A 17,087-nucleotide genomic window follows, 5' to 3' on the forward strand; every position below is an offset into this window, starting at 1 on the left:
CAACCCTAAAAATAATTAGAAACTGAGTAGGTCAAAGAGTAAATCATAGAAAAAATAATTTCATTTAAAATTTATAACAATTAGGCAACATATCAAAAATTTATGGGATGCAGTGTAATATTACTCTTTATTGCCTTTGGCATAAGATATAAAGCGTTTCCTCTGCTGTTTAAAACCATTTAAATGAAATTAAATTAAAATTAAAAAAAAATTTTCTAAGACTACAATTTCATCATTATCCTCAAATCATTTCTTACATAATGGTTTCTCAAACATTCCAGTATCAGAAAAATAGAAGAGAAATAACCGCATAAACAATGTTATTGATTTAAAACATGAAAGAAAGTTGCCAATTGACATCAATTCCCTTCAATGCATTTCTGAATTATTTTACATAGAATAATCAAGTCAACATCTCTCAGTTTGACTCTCTAGACTGATTGCATGCAGAGGAGGAGAGAGTAATTCTGATCAATGTCCTTTCATTCTTACAGTTCCTCTTCGTATTGCTTTAATGCTACATTTTAAGAATATTTTGCCTTAAAGTCTGGTGTGCTTTTAGCGGGTCAGAGATCACAAAGACATTGGGAGAATCAGTACAATCCAATCTGGATTTACAGTTACAAATGGTGTCCAGGATCCCTGGTTTCCCAGCCATTTGCTTCCAGTTGCTCAGAGGACAGAATCCACGGTTTTGGCTCCGTTTGGCGGCAGTTTCAGCAGGGTAGGCTTTCTGCTGGGGAGGAGGAGGTGAGTCTGGCAGGGAAGGAGGAGCTCTCAGAGATGGCCAGCCAGGAGTGTGAGAGCTCCGGTTAGTGGGAGCCTGGGGTGGAGTTTGGAGGCCTGGGAGGAGTTTTGCTTGATGGAGGGGCGGAGCAGGCATCAAGCAGGAGAGGAAGTGAGAATCCTTAAATCCTGATCCTGGTTGTGATTGGATGAAAGAGCTCAACCATCCTAGGGGAGGAGCTCCTGGGACTAGGAAATCCCTCCCAGATTGGGTTGGCAGGAAGCAGGAAGTCTCTGAGCTAAGAGCCTGATCTCTTCCCTGTAATTCAGATCTCTCTGCTTTTTTTCCCTTGGAGCTATGATCACTTTGTCGTCTGGAAGCCAGCCCTGTGCTTGCAGCTCCCAGGCAGGTCCGAGCCAAGATCGCCCATATTTCCCAGCTTCTGTTGACTGCTTTTGCTATTGGGTCTCATTCTTCTCTTCTGACCTCTTGGTGAGTGTCCTCCGGATCTATCAGGAACATCCCTTTCTACCAAGCTTTCCTCTTGATGAGCTCCCCACTCCCAAACCTTTTCCAGACTCCCCACCCCTCGCACAGCTTCCTGGCTCACCCTGCCTGGATTTGCCTCCAAGACTTCAGGCTTTGCCCATAGGAATCCAGGAGTGCAGATCTCAGTCACCTAACCAGGACTCTGGCATCCTGTCTTTCTGTCCCCACCTCTCCACCCTGGGCCAAAGCTCTTTGCTTCTCCCCTTTAGTTGAACCCATGGCTCTTGGGCTGGTTCCGTCAGGTCCCAGGCGTGGGGCTCCGTGTCTCTACTTTCCCTTTAGGGACTCCAAGCCCAGGCTCCAACAGAGGGTCCTAGCTGTCTTCTCTAGCTCCTAGTTAGACTTTTGAAAATACTCTTCCTGCTTTCCTAGGATCAGCCGCCCCCTGGAGCACTTTTGTCCACATTGGATTGTCTTCCTGTCTCGGCCTTACCCTGGTCGTTCCATTCCACAGCCCTCCCCATCCCCACCTTCCCTGTCATCCTCCCTCCTACATCAAGGAGTCCCGCTATTATATAGAATATGTTTGTGTTACTTGGGGAGAGGGGATACGGGGAAGACAGAGGGCCAAGTGGAGGTAGAGCCCTGACTCAGGAGCCATTGAGGCACTGACTGGTCTCCTCCTACCTGGGATCCCAAGCCCTTTGTATCTCTGGGGTTTCTATAAGTGGACAGGAGAGGAGGGAGAAGAAGAGGAAAAAGAGAGGGAGGGGATGGGTTTTCCTGTTCAGACCATCTTCATTTTCCATCCTGACCCTAGCCTCCCTGCTGCTTGTCTTGTCCCTGAAGCCAGGACTAGGCTCACCCCCCTGTAAGTCTCTGGAGACTTGTTTCCTGCCTATGTAACCCCTTTCCCGTTCTGGGATGGTTCTCCCTCTCCACTTCAGTCTTCAGGGGACAAGGCCTGGCCCAAGCATGGCCTGGGACAAATGTAGACACCAAACCTGGAGGGAAATTGGAACGGTTTTATTATGAGGGTCCCAAATAGAGGTCACCCAGATTATGAACACCAAGACAATCAGGCTGGGACTAAGATGATGGAGGGGGTAAGATGGGCTTTTCTATGCAGAGGTAAGAAAATGAAAGGACCCTTCCAGGAGCTCTAGGACTTTCATTTGGTTTTCAAAGAGGTTTAGAATTAAAGTCTCCCATATTTAGTTGTGACCATGGTTAGTAAGAGCTTTAGCTGTTGCTTCATTTGTTTCCCTATAAAGGGGGTGGAGGGGAGTGGTCTCTAAGGTAAAGGCCAGGGACCAGATGGAGGAACTTGACAAAATGGAGTCACTTTGGACACTTTGCTACCTCCATAGGGAGCCTGGAGCCAGAAGGAATGTGCCCTGGAAGCCTCAGACCTCTTCCTCAGGTGAGTGCAGTCCATCCATGATCTGAGCATCATCAGCAGTCACAAGCACTTCCACAGACACAGAAGATGGAGTGTGAAGCTGGCAATGCTTTATGTACGGACCAAAAGAGAAATTAGGCGTGATGTAGATGGAATGTGGGGTGGAGGGGGTGGAATAGCTAGATGGTACAGTGGACAGAGCACCAGCCCTGAAGTCAGGAGGACCTGAGTTCAAATCTGGCCTCAGACACTTAACACTTGCTAGCTGTGACACTTAACTCCAGTTGCCTCACCAAAAGCAAATAATAATAAGGCATGTGGGGACTAAAGCTCGAAGTCGTGTGTCTCGGCTGCTTTTTAATGGCATTTTGACAGTCTGATGATATGCAAATTTGTTCCTGGTCTCTTCTGACTGATTTATTTTCCCTCTGAGAAGGCTTCCCTTTTTTTAAGTCTCCTGATTTTGCCGCAGTATTTGTTCTGACCTCATGGCTGCCCTTTGGTCCCCATAAATCTGTAGAGAGTTTGATATGTGGGCAAGGTCTTAGGAACTCCTGGATTCTTTCTTCCATTGCCTCTGCTCTTCCTTTTCTAAGCATCTGCTTGGGTTTATGGCCAAACAAAGGGGCAGGGCTTGGAGACTGGAGTCCCTCCTCAGTAGTTCTGCCTCAGTGTCTCAGATAACAATAATGCTGATCATGGGGAGGGTCTGTTTGCTCCTTGCTTCACCCATTCTGGCCCATTTCTTTAGGTCAGACTGAAAGTTGAGCTGGGCTCTGCAGCAGTCCTGGAGGGAAGGTCTGGGCTGCTCTTGTTGCTGCTTTCTTGGGGTGCTGAGTGTTGTTGTTTACAGACTTTTCCCCCGTGGGCAGCAAGGGGGGCCTACACCCAAAGTGGTCTGCTCATTCACCTCCTGCTCTGAGGTCTATGTTTGTGACCTGGGTGTGAGGAGAGCAGATTACTGCTGGAATCTGTCCCTGCTGGCCCCCTAATCAGCTCTGCTGGCTGCCTCAGGGTAGAATTGTGGGTTCCCCTTGATTCTGAGATTCCCTCCCCAATTATTCCATTCTTGAATGGGCTGGAGTGAAGACCCTTCCTTGCAGCCCAAGCCTGAGACATGACCTTGCTTCTGCTAACCCTACTTCTGACTTCCTGCTGCAGGACCTCCCTCCCCAGAACTTCCAGGGCTTCACACAGATTCCCTTGACCCTGCTTATGTGACCAGGGCTTGGATTAAGGGTGACAAAACATCCTGTTGCAGTTTCCTAATGTGGAGCTGAGTCTTGCTGGCCTATGACATAGGATCTAATTGCAGGAGTATCTTCCTCACCAGACTTTTCCCCAGGTTTTACAAACCTCCCTCCCTTCTCTCTCTCCTCCCCTTCCCTGAGCCAAACCACATGAAGGACTTTGATTTTTCTGAGTGTCCTCATCAAAACCCAATCACACAGTGACACTGTCCAAATCTCTTAAGAGTCTTTGGAGAGAACTTCACTACATTGCACCCCCTTCAATTCCCTCCCCCTTCTCCCTCTGTCATCCTAGCTTAGCTACCCCCAAAGGTGTTGTTCTCATGTTCTTCAGTTTACAGTTACTTGAGAACACTGAGAACGTGTCCAGGAGTTTGCCCAGGGTCACACAGCCATTAAGTGTCTTCTTATAAGCTTCTTATAAGCTAAGTTCTTCCCCAAGATCACCCTCCTTGTACTATTTCAATCAAAACACTAGTATAGCAGTAAAAGTTTAAATGGTATTTGATATTTGCTGTTTTCATCATGTTGACACAATCTAGTCATGAGCACTGAAGATTCCTCTACTTTTTAGGTTGTCCTGCATTTCTTTAAGGATTGCTTTGCAATTGAATTTATGCAACTCTTTAATTCCTAGATGCTGTCTGCATATTTTACTTATTTGATGGGATTTCTCTCAATTATTCGTATATTTTGTTACCATTTCCTAGAAATGCTCTTAACTTAGGGCGATTCCTGCCCCTTTGCATAAATTAATAACTATCTGAATTGGTGTCTCTGCTGACTCCCTTGGTTTGTCCAAGTAAAGCACCCTCTCATCAGCAAACAGGGATAGTTTAAGTTGTTTTTTACCTGTCTTTATTGCTTTCTTTCCTTTCTTTTGTGTTATTGTTATTGCTAGAATTTCCAGAAGAGTGGGGAGAGTAATCATCCTTGCTTTACTTCTGCATTTATTGGAAAAGTTTCTAATATGACCCCATTTCATGTGATGCTTTTCGTTTTAGATAAATGTTTTTATGAATGGTATTGGAATGGGATTTCTCTCTCAATTATTCCTGCATGTACTTTGTTACTATTTCCTAGAAATGCCCTTAACTTAGGAGGATTCATTGTGTATCCTGCAACTTTCTGTAACCTATTTACTATCACACTTAATGTTTGGTTGTAAGTCTGTGTTTCGGCCTACTTCAATGGATTCACAGAAATTTAGGGATATTGTTTAATCGTTCTCGTTTTCTTTCACAAAGTTATCATTTCTGAGATCCCTGAATCCTTATTCTCTGATTCAGTCATTAAAACATTACTGGTAAATCTCCATTTAGGTTTGTGTCTTTTATTGTTGATCCCTGTATCAATTTCCAATTTTCTTTCATTAGGGAATAGAAGAAACAAACTCTCTTATCAAGAACTCTACTGATTCACTGATGAATGCAGGAAACATTTCTTTTACCTTCTTCAAGACCTTTGAGACTTCAAAGGCAGCATTTTATTTCTTTTCCTGAAGCCCAATCCCTCCCCTGATTCCCTATTAATTGGATGTTACAGAAGTTACAGGATATGTGTCTCCATGCCCTTACAAAGCCCCAAAGGAACTTACATTCTAGAAGAGGAAGGTAATTGAGGGAGGGCTGGGGGCAAAGACCAAGATGTTCTTTTCAAATCTGAGGCCCCCATCCCTGATTGTAAAAGTCAGACCCTGCCCCCCCAAAAAAGTTACATTGTTTTGGGGGAAGATGACCTCCACCCGTTGTTATTACTTGATGCCCTTGTGGAAGTCAATGTTTTCATTTAAGTTTCATTTCTCCAATGTATTTTTCATAACTGGAACCGAAATGCCCATCCATTTCTTCCAGTTTTCCTCTTTCTTTCTTTCTTTCTTTTTTTTTTTTTTTTTTTAACAATTTGCTTTCCACATCCTTTTCTAACTCCTCAAATTTGGCTATTTTCTTTTTTTACATCCCTCTTTATAAAAGTCCATTAACCTCTCCATATACAGGATGGATAATTAATCCCTGAATTCTCTTCTCATTCTTCTGAAGAGGCTGTACTAGGAATGAAACATGTTTCCTCCTTTTTGCCAGTCACCTTTCTAGAGTCATTCTGTTTGTATTTCTCTACTCTGCAGTTCCCTTCACTCCCTCTCTCATCTAACTTATCCAGTAATATTTACTCACCAGAGTAGCAATGACTCAAATCCAGAACTAGGTTCCTAGCCTTGAATTCATCAGTTACTACCCTTGACTTAATTCTTCTAGATTCAGTCTTACTTCCTTCATTGAATGCCAAGGTAAAAGGAATAGAGAATTGTGTTGGTGCACAGGTACTCACTGAGATCCCAGGGAAAGCGGGTTTTAGAATGCAGCCTCTCCAGTACCACCCAAGTTTTCTTGGGCTATGCTCATCTCCGAGTAATTGTCAGAGGTAACTGCAGATATATTCCCGACTCAGATACTTGCCCCTATAATTCCCAGATTTTGAAATCTTTCACCCTGCAATGAGGGGCAAGTTGATTGATCCCCACAGCTGAGGGACTAGCACAGAGCACTGCAATTCTTCCCAGGAATGGTATTTTGGTAACAGGAAAAATTTACTCTCATGTTTTTTCCATACCCAAAGAGAATGGTACTATTTGGGCAAGGGGTAACCGTCAGCACAAACATAGGAATTGCCTTTTGTTCAGACTCTGTACAGAGCACTTTACCAATTCTACCCTGGTACTGGTGTCTAAATCCTTAACTTGCTTCCAAATGTTCCTAAGAGATCTATAACATTATTTGGAATTGGATAGTCAATTCTATAAAATCCTCTTTTACTCTATTAGGACACAAATACTTACTACTTAGAATTGTCCCTCATTCTTGGGAGGTGTGCTTATACCTTCCCTGAAGATTCTGTACGTAGCTTGTCAGGTGTCATCTCTCTTAAAGACATTAAGTTATAGCCCACGAGCAATTTCAGAAAGGAGCAAGGCCCATCAGAATAACAGATATTCCCCAAATCCTTCTTTAATGAATCTCATTGACCTGTCAGAGGCAGGATATTGAGATCAGAGAGATTAACCCAGACTTCTACATGAGTCATATGTGTAAAGCCTCTCGGCCAATGGTTTTTTCCCTAGGCAAGATCCCTTTTTGCAGGATCTGTTGTAGGATGGTGTGAGACAGGCCAGTATAGATTGGTCAGCAGCTTTTCACATAAATTATTCAAAAGAAATCATGTTTGTGCCACAGGACACATTATACAAACAAATGTTATTCCCACATTGTGGTGTTCTCTTCTTTTTCTAAAATATGATGATTCTCTCTGGAAGCAGGTTTCTCGGGGAGGTTTTCTGGAAGCAGCCTTAGTTTCAGTTCAAAGTAATAATCACTTCAAACGCAGCCAGGAGTTAAAATCCAATCATTTATTGTGTCCTTCAAAGTCTTAAGCTTCAGCCCCTAGCTCCCTCCGAATGTCTCCAGCCAGCACAAAGGTGGAATATGGAATGAATCTGTCTCCACCTCCAAGAGTGGGCTTCTGTCCCTGGCCCTGAGAGCTGCACACTGAGTACACACCAATCATTATATCACTGGGAAACCATTATTTGTTGTAGGATTAAATCAATGCTAAACTGGATTTAACCATTGTCTCCTCAATTCCACTTAGTACCTTGTTACAAGTTCTGGCCCATAACGTCTCCTTGTAGGAACAGATCAATCATACTGAACCACGCTAAATTAGATAATTATTGTCTCTATCAATTCCAATGACTTAACAGCTTGTGAGGATTCTAACACCACATTAGTAACAAACTTAAATAAAATTGACTTTCTATTGATGTAACAAAGTATTCCATAAGTTACATCCCTCCAAGAAAACTCGAATATATTAAAATCCTCTTCTCTAAACCATACCAAAGATATTTGTTTTATTTTTAATAATCAAATAAGTTTGGTCCATAAACAGTTAAATCAATTTTTGAAATCTTTGACGACCTTATTTCATACAGACACATACATCTAACAGATAGATGACTAGACCAAATACTTATTTACCTAATAATAAGATAAATTGACTACATATTTTCAGATTGAAATCTTTGAAGTGGTAGTAAATTACTTGAGACCTGAGGTAAAGACACAGAGCCCTAGGAACAAAATTGCAACCACTCCTATCTGCCCCCTAAATTTTGCACTCCTCCCTATATGAACTGCTGTATTGGGAAAGGGAAAAGATCTGAAGTGTAAAATGAATTTCCCTAGATTTCCCCAAGCCATGTGGAAATTAACCACACCCCTTTATGGAATCCAGAGTCCCCTGAGGAGAGTTTTGGGACTCTGGGGGAATAGGGAATGTAAAGACCCATCTAGAGGGAAACAGAGGCTTTCTCCAGAGTATGGGATTTTGGGGGAACCTACCATTCTTCCATTAAAGGAATATGCTTAAATACAGCTTTAACTAGCAGCTTACAGACATAAAGGAGTTTTGTAAACTAATTAGACTGGCATCACAATGACAATAAACTTTGTGCCTTGATTGGTAATGGGTTTAAGCCTACAAATTCTTATTAGTTCCCTCATGACAATGGTCTGTGACCCCAACCTTTTGGGGTCTCCTGAACTCCCACACCATGGCTGCTACCTTCCTTTGGGTCAGCCCTCCATGGCACTCTGCCTTGTGTCTTTCCCCTTCCCCTATGCCACATGGGATGTCCCCTAACTCTACTGTACATCTCAACCCACTTCTCCTCCTTACAGCTAAGTAACTCTTTTAGGATGCTAAGGCCCTTTTAGGATTTAACCTGGCAGCTAAGAGAATGCCCCAACTTCATGGAGTTGAAGTTCAGAAGGGAACCCCAAAAGGTCGGGGGTCACAGTGTCACAAAATGTCTCTAAAGAATTTGCAGGTTTGAACCCTTATCCAAGTCAAAGGGCAAAATGTATTGTAATTGTTACTCCAACTGATGGAGGCTAAGTTCCAAAAGAATTTAGCAAAGATCTGACAGGAAGAAGAGAGCTTTATAGGTCAGAGTTAGGCCAGAGCTTCCTGTTACTTATTTGCTAATTTTATGGCTTTCAGGCTTTTCATTATTGTCTCAGGAACTTGCTTATCACTGACTTAGAGATTATCTGTCTGTTGGTCAGGAATGTGTATAGGACTAATCTAAGGCCAGAAGATTTTGAAATCTTTGACAGATTGCCAAAACCAATCGCTAAAGTCAGAGGGTCTTAGGATCCCCAATGTATCTTCCCTAGAGTCTAAGGTAAGACATATTATTCTATTCTTAGAAGATTTTACAATCATTGACAGACAGAATGTCAGAGCAATAGCACTCTAAGGTCAGGGGGACCTTGGGATCACTGATTATAAAGCCAGAAATCTCCTAAATCCTTGACAGATTGTTAGAATAACAGCATCAGGAAACCTTGAAATTATTGCTATATTTCCCCTAGGAAATTTAGGATTTATGGGTTCTCCCTTTCTGCTAGGTAACTGAGTTCCTCTGAGGAACTTCTCTTTCACATATTCTCCCAACTCTTTTTCATTTTGACCATTCTTGGTGTCTATTGTATCCCCTCATTTTGCCTTGTAACCTATTCCCCTAAATAAATCTACCTCTTGTCAGAATGTGGTCAGAGTGAATTCTTCACACGACAGAACCCCAACTTTGAGTACCTGATGACAAACCCCACAGAAAAGGCAAACATGAGATGGAAAACTATCAGAATCTAAGTGCATTGGCCAAACACATAGTGTTCATGTGCCTTCTTGCCAAGCAGAAGGATATTCTCAGATCTGCCCATCCTTCCCAATATACCATCAGTCTGTTGGTTTTTAACGTAATTTTGTGATTCTTCTTCTCCCACCATGATAGATTTCCAGGCATCTCTTTAAAACATGTAATTCTCACACAGAATCTGGCAATATTGTCCCCATTAATTGGTTTTTAATGAATGAAGAAAGCCTCTTTTCTAGTTACTCTTGCTTTTTTTTAATGAAATATTATAATTAAGGAATAAATACTTTAAACAAATGAAAGCAATTACAAATAATTATGAATGTGGGCTGTTTTGCCCACGATAACATCATACTCAGAGTGACCTCAGGCCTTCAATATGACAACAGCTAAGTCTACTTGACTCCACTGGAAATTGTCTCCTACCAGTTAGTATAGCCCAGATCCTCATGAATATCTCTTCCAAATCCTCATTTTTCATCAGATAAGACTTTATTCTGGCTAATCAGAAAACAAAATACATTTTTTCTTTAATTCTGTTCTCTTTTAAATGATCACATAAACCTTTTTTTCTCCCAGAGTATGCTGTACTTGCCACCTTCTCACAAACCCTTTACAGAATTTTCTTTAAAATATACACTGGAATCAGTTCTGTTGAGGAAGAAATTTTCCATCATTCTCTAGTTCTCAAGTTTTTTTTTTTTTTTTTTTTCCTAACTGATCCTATAAAATGCTTTTCTCAAAATTCAAGAAACTCTTACTGACCAAGGTTCCAGGAACTGACTCTTGACACTCACAAATTGTGTGACCGTTGAGCAAATCCCTTCTCTGTGCTTCAGTTTCCTTCTGGAAAATTGAAGGGGGTTGGATTCTTGAATTCTGAAGGGACTTCCAGCTCTCCAACTCATGATTTTTGTTGGTTTAGGAGTTGGTGACATTCAGAGATGTGGCTTTGGACTTTACCCAGGAAGAATGGGGCCTCTTGGACGATCCTCAGAAGGAGCTGTACAAGGAGGTCATGTTGGAGAATGCCTGGAACCTGCTCTCTCTGGGTAAGGGCATTTCCCTGGGTAACTCTGAATCTTCAATCAAAGGGTATACCTTTGGGTCCAGGGTCTGGGGGAGTGAGAGAGGGGAGGTCTCAGAATGGGGAAAGTGCGGTTTCCTGTGTCCAAGAGACAGGATCCTCCTGTACTGTTTTGCATTGTATAATAGGAAATTGAAGGTTTCCTTTGTTTCTCCTGAAGTTGTCTCTTACCAATTTTAGGCAGCTTCAAATCAGAGATCAAATCATCTCAGACATGGAACTAATCTTAGAGGTTATGTTGTCTAACATCTACTTGGACACAAATTTATTTCCAAAGCTCTGAAAATTGCTCAAGCAGATTTTCCTTACAGCCCATTCCTCTTTGGGATGGTTCTAGCATTTGGAATATTCTTTTTTAAGAGTGTCTATTTATATCTATTTATATCCTAGTTGTTCCCAGTATAGAAAGTTTGTCCTCGCTCTGCCTTCCCATTGCCCTCAAATTCCATCCAAATAAAAGAATGGAAGGGAATATGCATTTCTTTTCAACTACTGTTGCCAATTGTTATGCCTTATGCTTTCTTTACAATAAATTCCCAACAATATTGTATTTTCCAGGAAATGAGCTATTTTGACTATTCGAAGTCTCCAAATTATAGATAAAGAAGGAAATAAAGATTCTATTTGCATCCAGATAAAATACTAATACATAGAAATATGTACAGCAGAATTATATATATATGCTTATCTATATTTGTGTGTATATGTATACATGTTTCTATGTAATGATAGCCATCTCTAGCATGGAGATGGGCAAAGTCAAAGAAAATAATCTATCTTAATTTGGTTGTCTGTTTGAAAGAAATAGCAAGTTGTACATTGTATCTTTGCAGTTTAGTGTTTAATCATTTTTTTATTGTACTATGTTATGGAAATGCTCCTTTGTAAATTAAAGATAAAAGAGAATATGTCAATTTTCCAAGTTAGGTGATAATGTTATCCCCATTTAAAGAGGTGAGGAAACTAAAGCAAATAGAGTTGATTGACTTAGCAAGGGGTATACAGTTAGTAACCGTTTGAGGCTTAATTAAAACTTGGGTGCATTATGTCTATCTCCACTATACTATCAGCTCCCTTATATTTTTAGATAATTTCTAGATAATGGATAATGGAAACTATGGGATGAGTTTTCCTTCTAAAAAGGTGGTACGCCTACTGATCAGGGTAAAGGCTTCTCAGGCCCAAGAACTCTTTTTACCCAGGTTAAAAGTGTCTGCCAGAATGAAGCCTAAAAGGAGAGGAGGTAGGGGAAGAGCATTTGGCTCTTTCTCAGAACAAGTGGTACAACAGCAAAATGGGGTACTTCCTATTAGGAGTTCCTTGCTTTACAAGCACTAATGGATGAGTATAGACTGATATGTGTGAACATAAGGGCCAAATCTCAAAATGGTTGCAGTTCTGGATCTTCACCCTTTCCCTCAGGAGAACTAAATGACAAAATTCTCTCCCTCATCTTCCCTGATTTCCCTCTCTAGGGCTTCTAGTTCCCAGCGAATATGTGATCTCTTATTTTCAGCAAAAAAAATCCCAATGGATGCTGGACCAAGAAGGCCTGAGGAGCTGCTCTCCAGGTTAGTGAGTGCCAACAGGGGTATGAAAGTTGTGGTGACTGAGACTTCATGTAGTTACCCTGAAGTCAGTGCTATGTTTTAGAGAAAACAATGATAATTTTTTTTTTTTTTAAGAAATAAGTAATAACTATCTTTAAAAAAAAAAAGTAATGGATCAGAACTAAATCACTTATGCCTTAGACATAAAGAAAAAAAAAAAACTATGAAAAGCAAGAGTGGGAGTATTGTGAGTGTGATCTCAGATAATGTATAAAAAATAAATAAATACAATTAAAAGTGATCACCAGAAAGTACAGACAATGAAAGGGAAAGGGGAAAATTGAGAATGGAGATAATTTATCAAATGCTATAGGGAGAGCATACCCATCCACATGGTGTAAATTCCAGTCTCAGCTGCTGGGATTTGGTTCAACTGTTGGCCTGAGTTGAGTACACAGTGAAAATGAAGGCACTCTCTGTATTGTTACAGGCTTACTGTAAGTATCCAATGTATTTGAGCAGAAAGCTCATTAGAAATTTAATCATCCTTCGGATGTGAGCTAATATGATTTTTAAGTGACAAATTATGGACATTTAATGGCCATTTTGGGAAATAGAAAATCATTGAGTTTCTATTCTTCTGATGGAGGGAAGAGAATATAAATATAGATGTATGAGAGTGTAGTGTCTGAATTTGTTTTATTGTTGTCTTCTTTTTTTTTTTTCCCTCAGAAAGAGAAATCAGACTTGAAACGAAGGAAAATACTCCAGAGCTAAGTCTTCCTTTAGTAGAAACTTATAAGCCAAAATTCATCAATGATGGTCCTGGTAACTTCTCTTGGAAAGATATATGTAATACACTTGAGAAAATTCACAGTGGAGAGAAATCTTATGAGCATAATCAAAGTGGAAAAGTTTTCACAGAAAGGTGGGCTCTTACTGGACATAAGAGAAATCACATTAGAGAGAAATATATTGAATATAACCAATATGGAAAAATTTTCAAATATAAAAATAGTTTTCCTCTTTATCATAAAATCCATGCTGCAGAGAGACCTTATGAATGTAACCAGTGTGGAAAGGCTTTCACAAAAAAGGCACGTCTTACTATACATCAGAGAATCCACACTGGAGAGAAACCTTATAAATGTAACCACTGTGGAAAGGCTTTTAGAGACAAGGGAACTCTTACTGTACATCAGAGAATCCACACTGGAGAGAAACCTTATGAATGTAACCAGTGTGGAAAGGCTTTTAGAGACAAGGGAGCTCTTACTGTACATCAGAGAATCCACACTGGAGAGAAACCTTATGAATGTAACCAGTGTGGAAAGGCTTTCACAAAAAAGTCACGTCTTACTGCGCATCAGAGAATCCACACTGGAGAGAAACCTTATAAATGTAACCACTGTGAAAAGTCTTTTACAGAAAGTGGAGCTCTTAATAGACATCAGATAATCCATACAGCAGAGAAACCTTATAAATGTAACCAATGTGGAAAGGCTTTTATAGAAAGTGGAGCTCTTAATAGACATCAGATAATCCATACAGCAGAGAAACCTTATAAATGTAACCAATGTGGAAAGACTTTTAGTCATAAAGGAATTCTTACTGTACATCAGAGAATCCACACTGGAGAGAAACCTTATGAATGTAATCAGTGTGGAAAGGGTTTCACAAAAAAGATACGTCTTATTGTACATCAGAGAATCCACACTGGAGAGGAACCTTATAAATGTAGCCAATGTGGAAAGGCTTTTAGAGATAAGGCAGTTCTTACTATACATCAGAGAATCCACACTGGAGAGAAACCGTATAAATGTAACCAATGTGGAAAGGCTTTTACAGAAAGCAGAAGTCTTAATAGACATCAGAGAATCCATACAGGAAAGAAACCTTATAAATGTAACCAATGTGGAAAGGCTTTTAAACATAAGGTATCTCTTAGTGCACATCAGAGAATCCACACTGGAGATGAACCTTATAAATGTAACCAATGTGGAAAGGCTTTTAGAGACAAGAGAACTCTTACTGAACATCAGAGAATCCACACTGGAGATGAACCTTATAAATGTAACCAATGTGGAAAAGCCTTTAGAGACAAGGGAGCTCTTACTGCACACCAGAGAATCCATACTGGAGAGAAACCTTATGAATGTAACCAGTGTGGAAAGACTTTTAGACAAAGAGGAACTCTTACTGTACATCAGAGAATCCACACTGGAGAGAAACCTTATGAATGTAACCAATGTGGGAAGTCTTTTACACAAAGTAGAACTCTTAATAGACATCAGATAATCCATACAGCAGAGAAACCTTATAAATGTAACCAATGTGGAAAGGCTTTTAGACACAAGGGAGCTCTTACTGTACATCAGAGAATCCACACTGGAGAGAAACCTTATGAATGTAACCATTGTGGAAAGGCTTTTACACAAAGGGGAGCTCTTATTGAACATCAGAGAATCCACACTGGAGAGAAACCTTATAAATGTAACCAGTGTGGAAAGGCTTTTACAGAAAGTAGAGGTCTTAAGAGACATCAGATAATCCACACTGGAGAGAAACCTTATGAATGTAACCAATGTGGAAAGGCTTTTAGAGACAAGGGAGCTCTTACTGTACATCAGAGAATCCACACTGGAGAGAAACCATATGAATGTAACCAATGTGGAAAGGCTTTTGGAGACAAGGGAGCTCTTACTGTACATCAGAGAATCCACACTGGAGAGAAACCTTATAAGTGTAACCAATGTGGGAAGGCTTTTACAAATAGAGGATTTCTTACTTTACATCAGAGAATCCACACTGGAGAGGAACATTATAAATGTAACCAATGAGGAAAGAGTTTTACAAAAAAATGGAATCTCTTACTCGACATCAGAGGATCCACTCTGGAGAAAACTCTTATGAATATAACCAGTGTGGAAAGGCTTTTAGAGATAAGGCAGTACATCAGAGAAGCCACACTGGAGAAAAACCTTATAAATGTAACCAATATAGAAAGAGTTTTACATAAAAAATTGGATTGGTTCTTGCCAGATCTATGAAGAAAGAGTTTTACATAAAAAATTGGATTGGTTCTTGCCAGATCTATGAAGAAAGGTAAAAGCATTAAAGTAAGGAGGAAAGTGACTTAGTAGAGTGCTAGTGCTTCCATACTTAGCCTTCCATACTGTAGCTATAACACTACATAGAGGGTGAGGAAGGAAAAATAAAAGATGACTAGGGATGGCAGACAGCTTCTTAGCCATATTGGATCCTTCTTTTCCACCTGGTCACCTACATGCAAGGCAGTACAGTATAATGGAAAGATCCCTACATTTGAACTCAGAAGACATGGGTTGATATTCTAGCACCGCTCTTTCTTAGAACTTCAAGTTAAGAAGCCTTTATGAGCCTGATATATGCCATGCCTTGGCATGTAGGAACCAAAAGAGAGTTGCAAAGGGTGTCCCCTGCTCCTATGGAGATCACAGACTGGTGGGACTGACAACACAAACCACTAGATGGAAACCCACTGTGGACCAGATAGTGTCTCACTAAATCACTGTCAATATTGTCTTGCTTTATCCTTATAAGAACCCATTTTACAGAGAAAGAAACTGAGATAAACAGAGATGCCTTGGCTTGACTATCAAGTTTCTGAGTTAAGATTAAAACTCTGGTCTTCATGTCTTAAGGCCTACTAGTCTATCTACTGCACCATCATCTGTATTCTGATTTTGTAACAGAATATTATAAAAATGTTCTCACATGTGTAGGGTAAAAAAAAAAAAGAAGAAAAATTGGGCAAATTCCCTCTTAGAGATAGAAATTCATTCTTTTCAATTCTAACTAATTAAAAGTTAATTATTATTAAACAGATTTATATTGCTATTGATTCATGACATGCATTGGATTAAATGACACATGCACACAAAGGTCAATTGCAAATAATGCTTTGTGTTGTTGGGTTATTTTTTTTTTAAATAAAGCTTTTTATTTACAAAACATATGCATGAGTTGTAATATTCTCTCTAAAATGTAATATTCTCTGTTGAGGTTTTCTTGGGGTCTCTGGAGGCAGTCTTTGTTTCAGTTCAGTAATCACAAGTGTAGCCAAGGATTAAGGTCCGAATCTTTTATTATCTCCTTCAAAGTCCTATCTGCTTGACTTAAGGCTTGGCTACTTTTCTAGAGGCCTTCTGGAGTCTTGGTTTCAGTAGAGAAGTGAAGGAGGAGAGCCTGCCGCCACTTCCCTTTCTTCCTTATTTCTGATTCTGACTGAGTTTGTCCAAGCTTATATGGTCTCTTATCAAAGGTATGAATCTTGTAGAACTCTAGTAAGTACTAAGTACATGTACTGAACTAGAGAACTGTTAAGCACCATGCTAAATAACCATTGTCTCTATCAATTCCACTGAAACATCAAGTTCTAGCCCATAACAATGGGTAATTTTTTCAACATTGACCCCTGCAAAACCTTTTGTTCCAAATTTTCCCCTACTTCACCCCCATTCTCTCGCCTATTTGGCAGGCAGTCCAATACATGTTAAATCCAATATATGTATACATATTTATACAGTTATCTTGCTGCACAAGAAAAATCAGATCAAGAAGGAAGAAAAAGAAAACAAAATGCAAGCAAACATGAACAGAGAGAGTGAGAAAGCTATGTTGTGACCCACACTCAGTTCCCACGATTCTCTCTGGGTGTAGATGGCTCTCTTCATCACTGAAAAAGTGGAACTGGTTTGAATCATCTCATTGTTGAAGAAAACCACATTCATCAGAATTGATCATTGTATTGTCTTCTTGTTTCTGGTTCTGCTTATTTCACTCAGCATCAGTTCACGTAGGTCTCTCCAGGCCTCTCTGAAATCA

The 17,087-nt window shown here is 40.2% G+C and overlaps 1 protein-coding gene across 2 annotated transcripts; it reads left to right on the top strand.

The window, feature by feature from the left end:
- The first annotated feature begins 732 nt into the window (after positions 1-732).
- LOC127564344 (zinc finger protein 260-like) lies at positions 733-16,216 on the top strand. Of its 2 annotated transcripts, none has more exons than XM_052000820.1 (5): positions 733-1,219; positions 2,587-2,639; positions 10,510-10,636; positions 12,188-12,242; positions 12,954-12,986. In XM_052000820.1, the coding sequence occupies exons 2-5, from the start codon at positions 2,607-2,609 to the stop codon at positions 12,970-12,972; spliced, it is 234 nt and encodes a 77-aa protein (XP_051856780.1). In that variant the 5' UTR covers positions 733-1,219; positions 2,587-2,606; the 3' UTR covers positions 12,973-12,986. The 2 variants fall into 2 exon arrangements, with proteins under 2 accessions (XP_051856780.1, XP_051856779.1); XM_052000819.1 differs by having other exon boundaries at positions 760-1,219; positions 12,147-12,242; positions 12,954-16,216.
- Positions 16,217-17,087: the final 871 nt, after the last annotated feature.

This window comes from Antechinus flavipes, chromosome 5, assembly GCF_016432865.1.
Source record: "Antechinus flavipes isolate AdamAnt ecotype Samford, QLD, Australia chromosome 5, AdamAnt_v2, whole genome shotgun sequence".
Lineage (NCBI taxonomy): Eukaryota > Metazoa > Chordata > Mammalia > Dasyuromorphia > Dasyuridae > Antechinus > Antechinus flavipes.

Excerpts from the sequence above, each read along its gene's own strand:
- LOC127564344 (XM_052000819.1), top strand. The coding sequence starts at position 2,607 with ATGTGCCCTGGAAGCCTCAGACCTCTTCCTCAG. Across the intron at positions 2,640-10,509 it reads GCCTCAGACCTCTTCCTCAG|GAGTTGGTGACATTCAGAGA; the intron begins GTGAGTGCAGTC and ends TTGTTGGTTTAG. Across the intron at positions 10,637-12,146 it reads CTGGAACCTGCTCTCTCTGG|GGCTTCTAGTTCCCAGCGAA; the intron begins GTAAGGGCATTT and ends TTCCCTCTCTAG.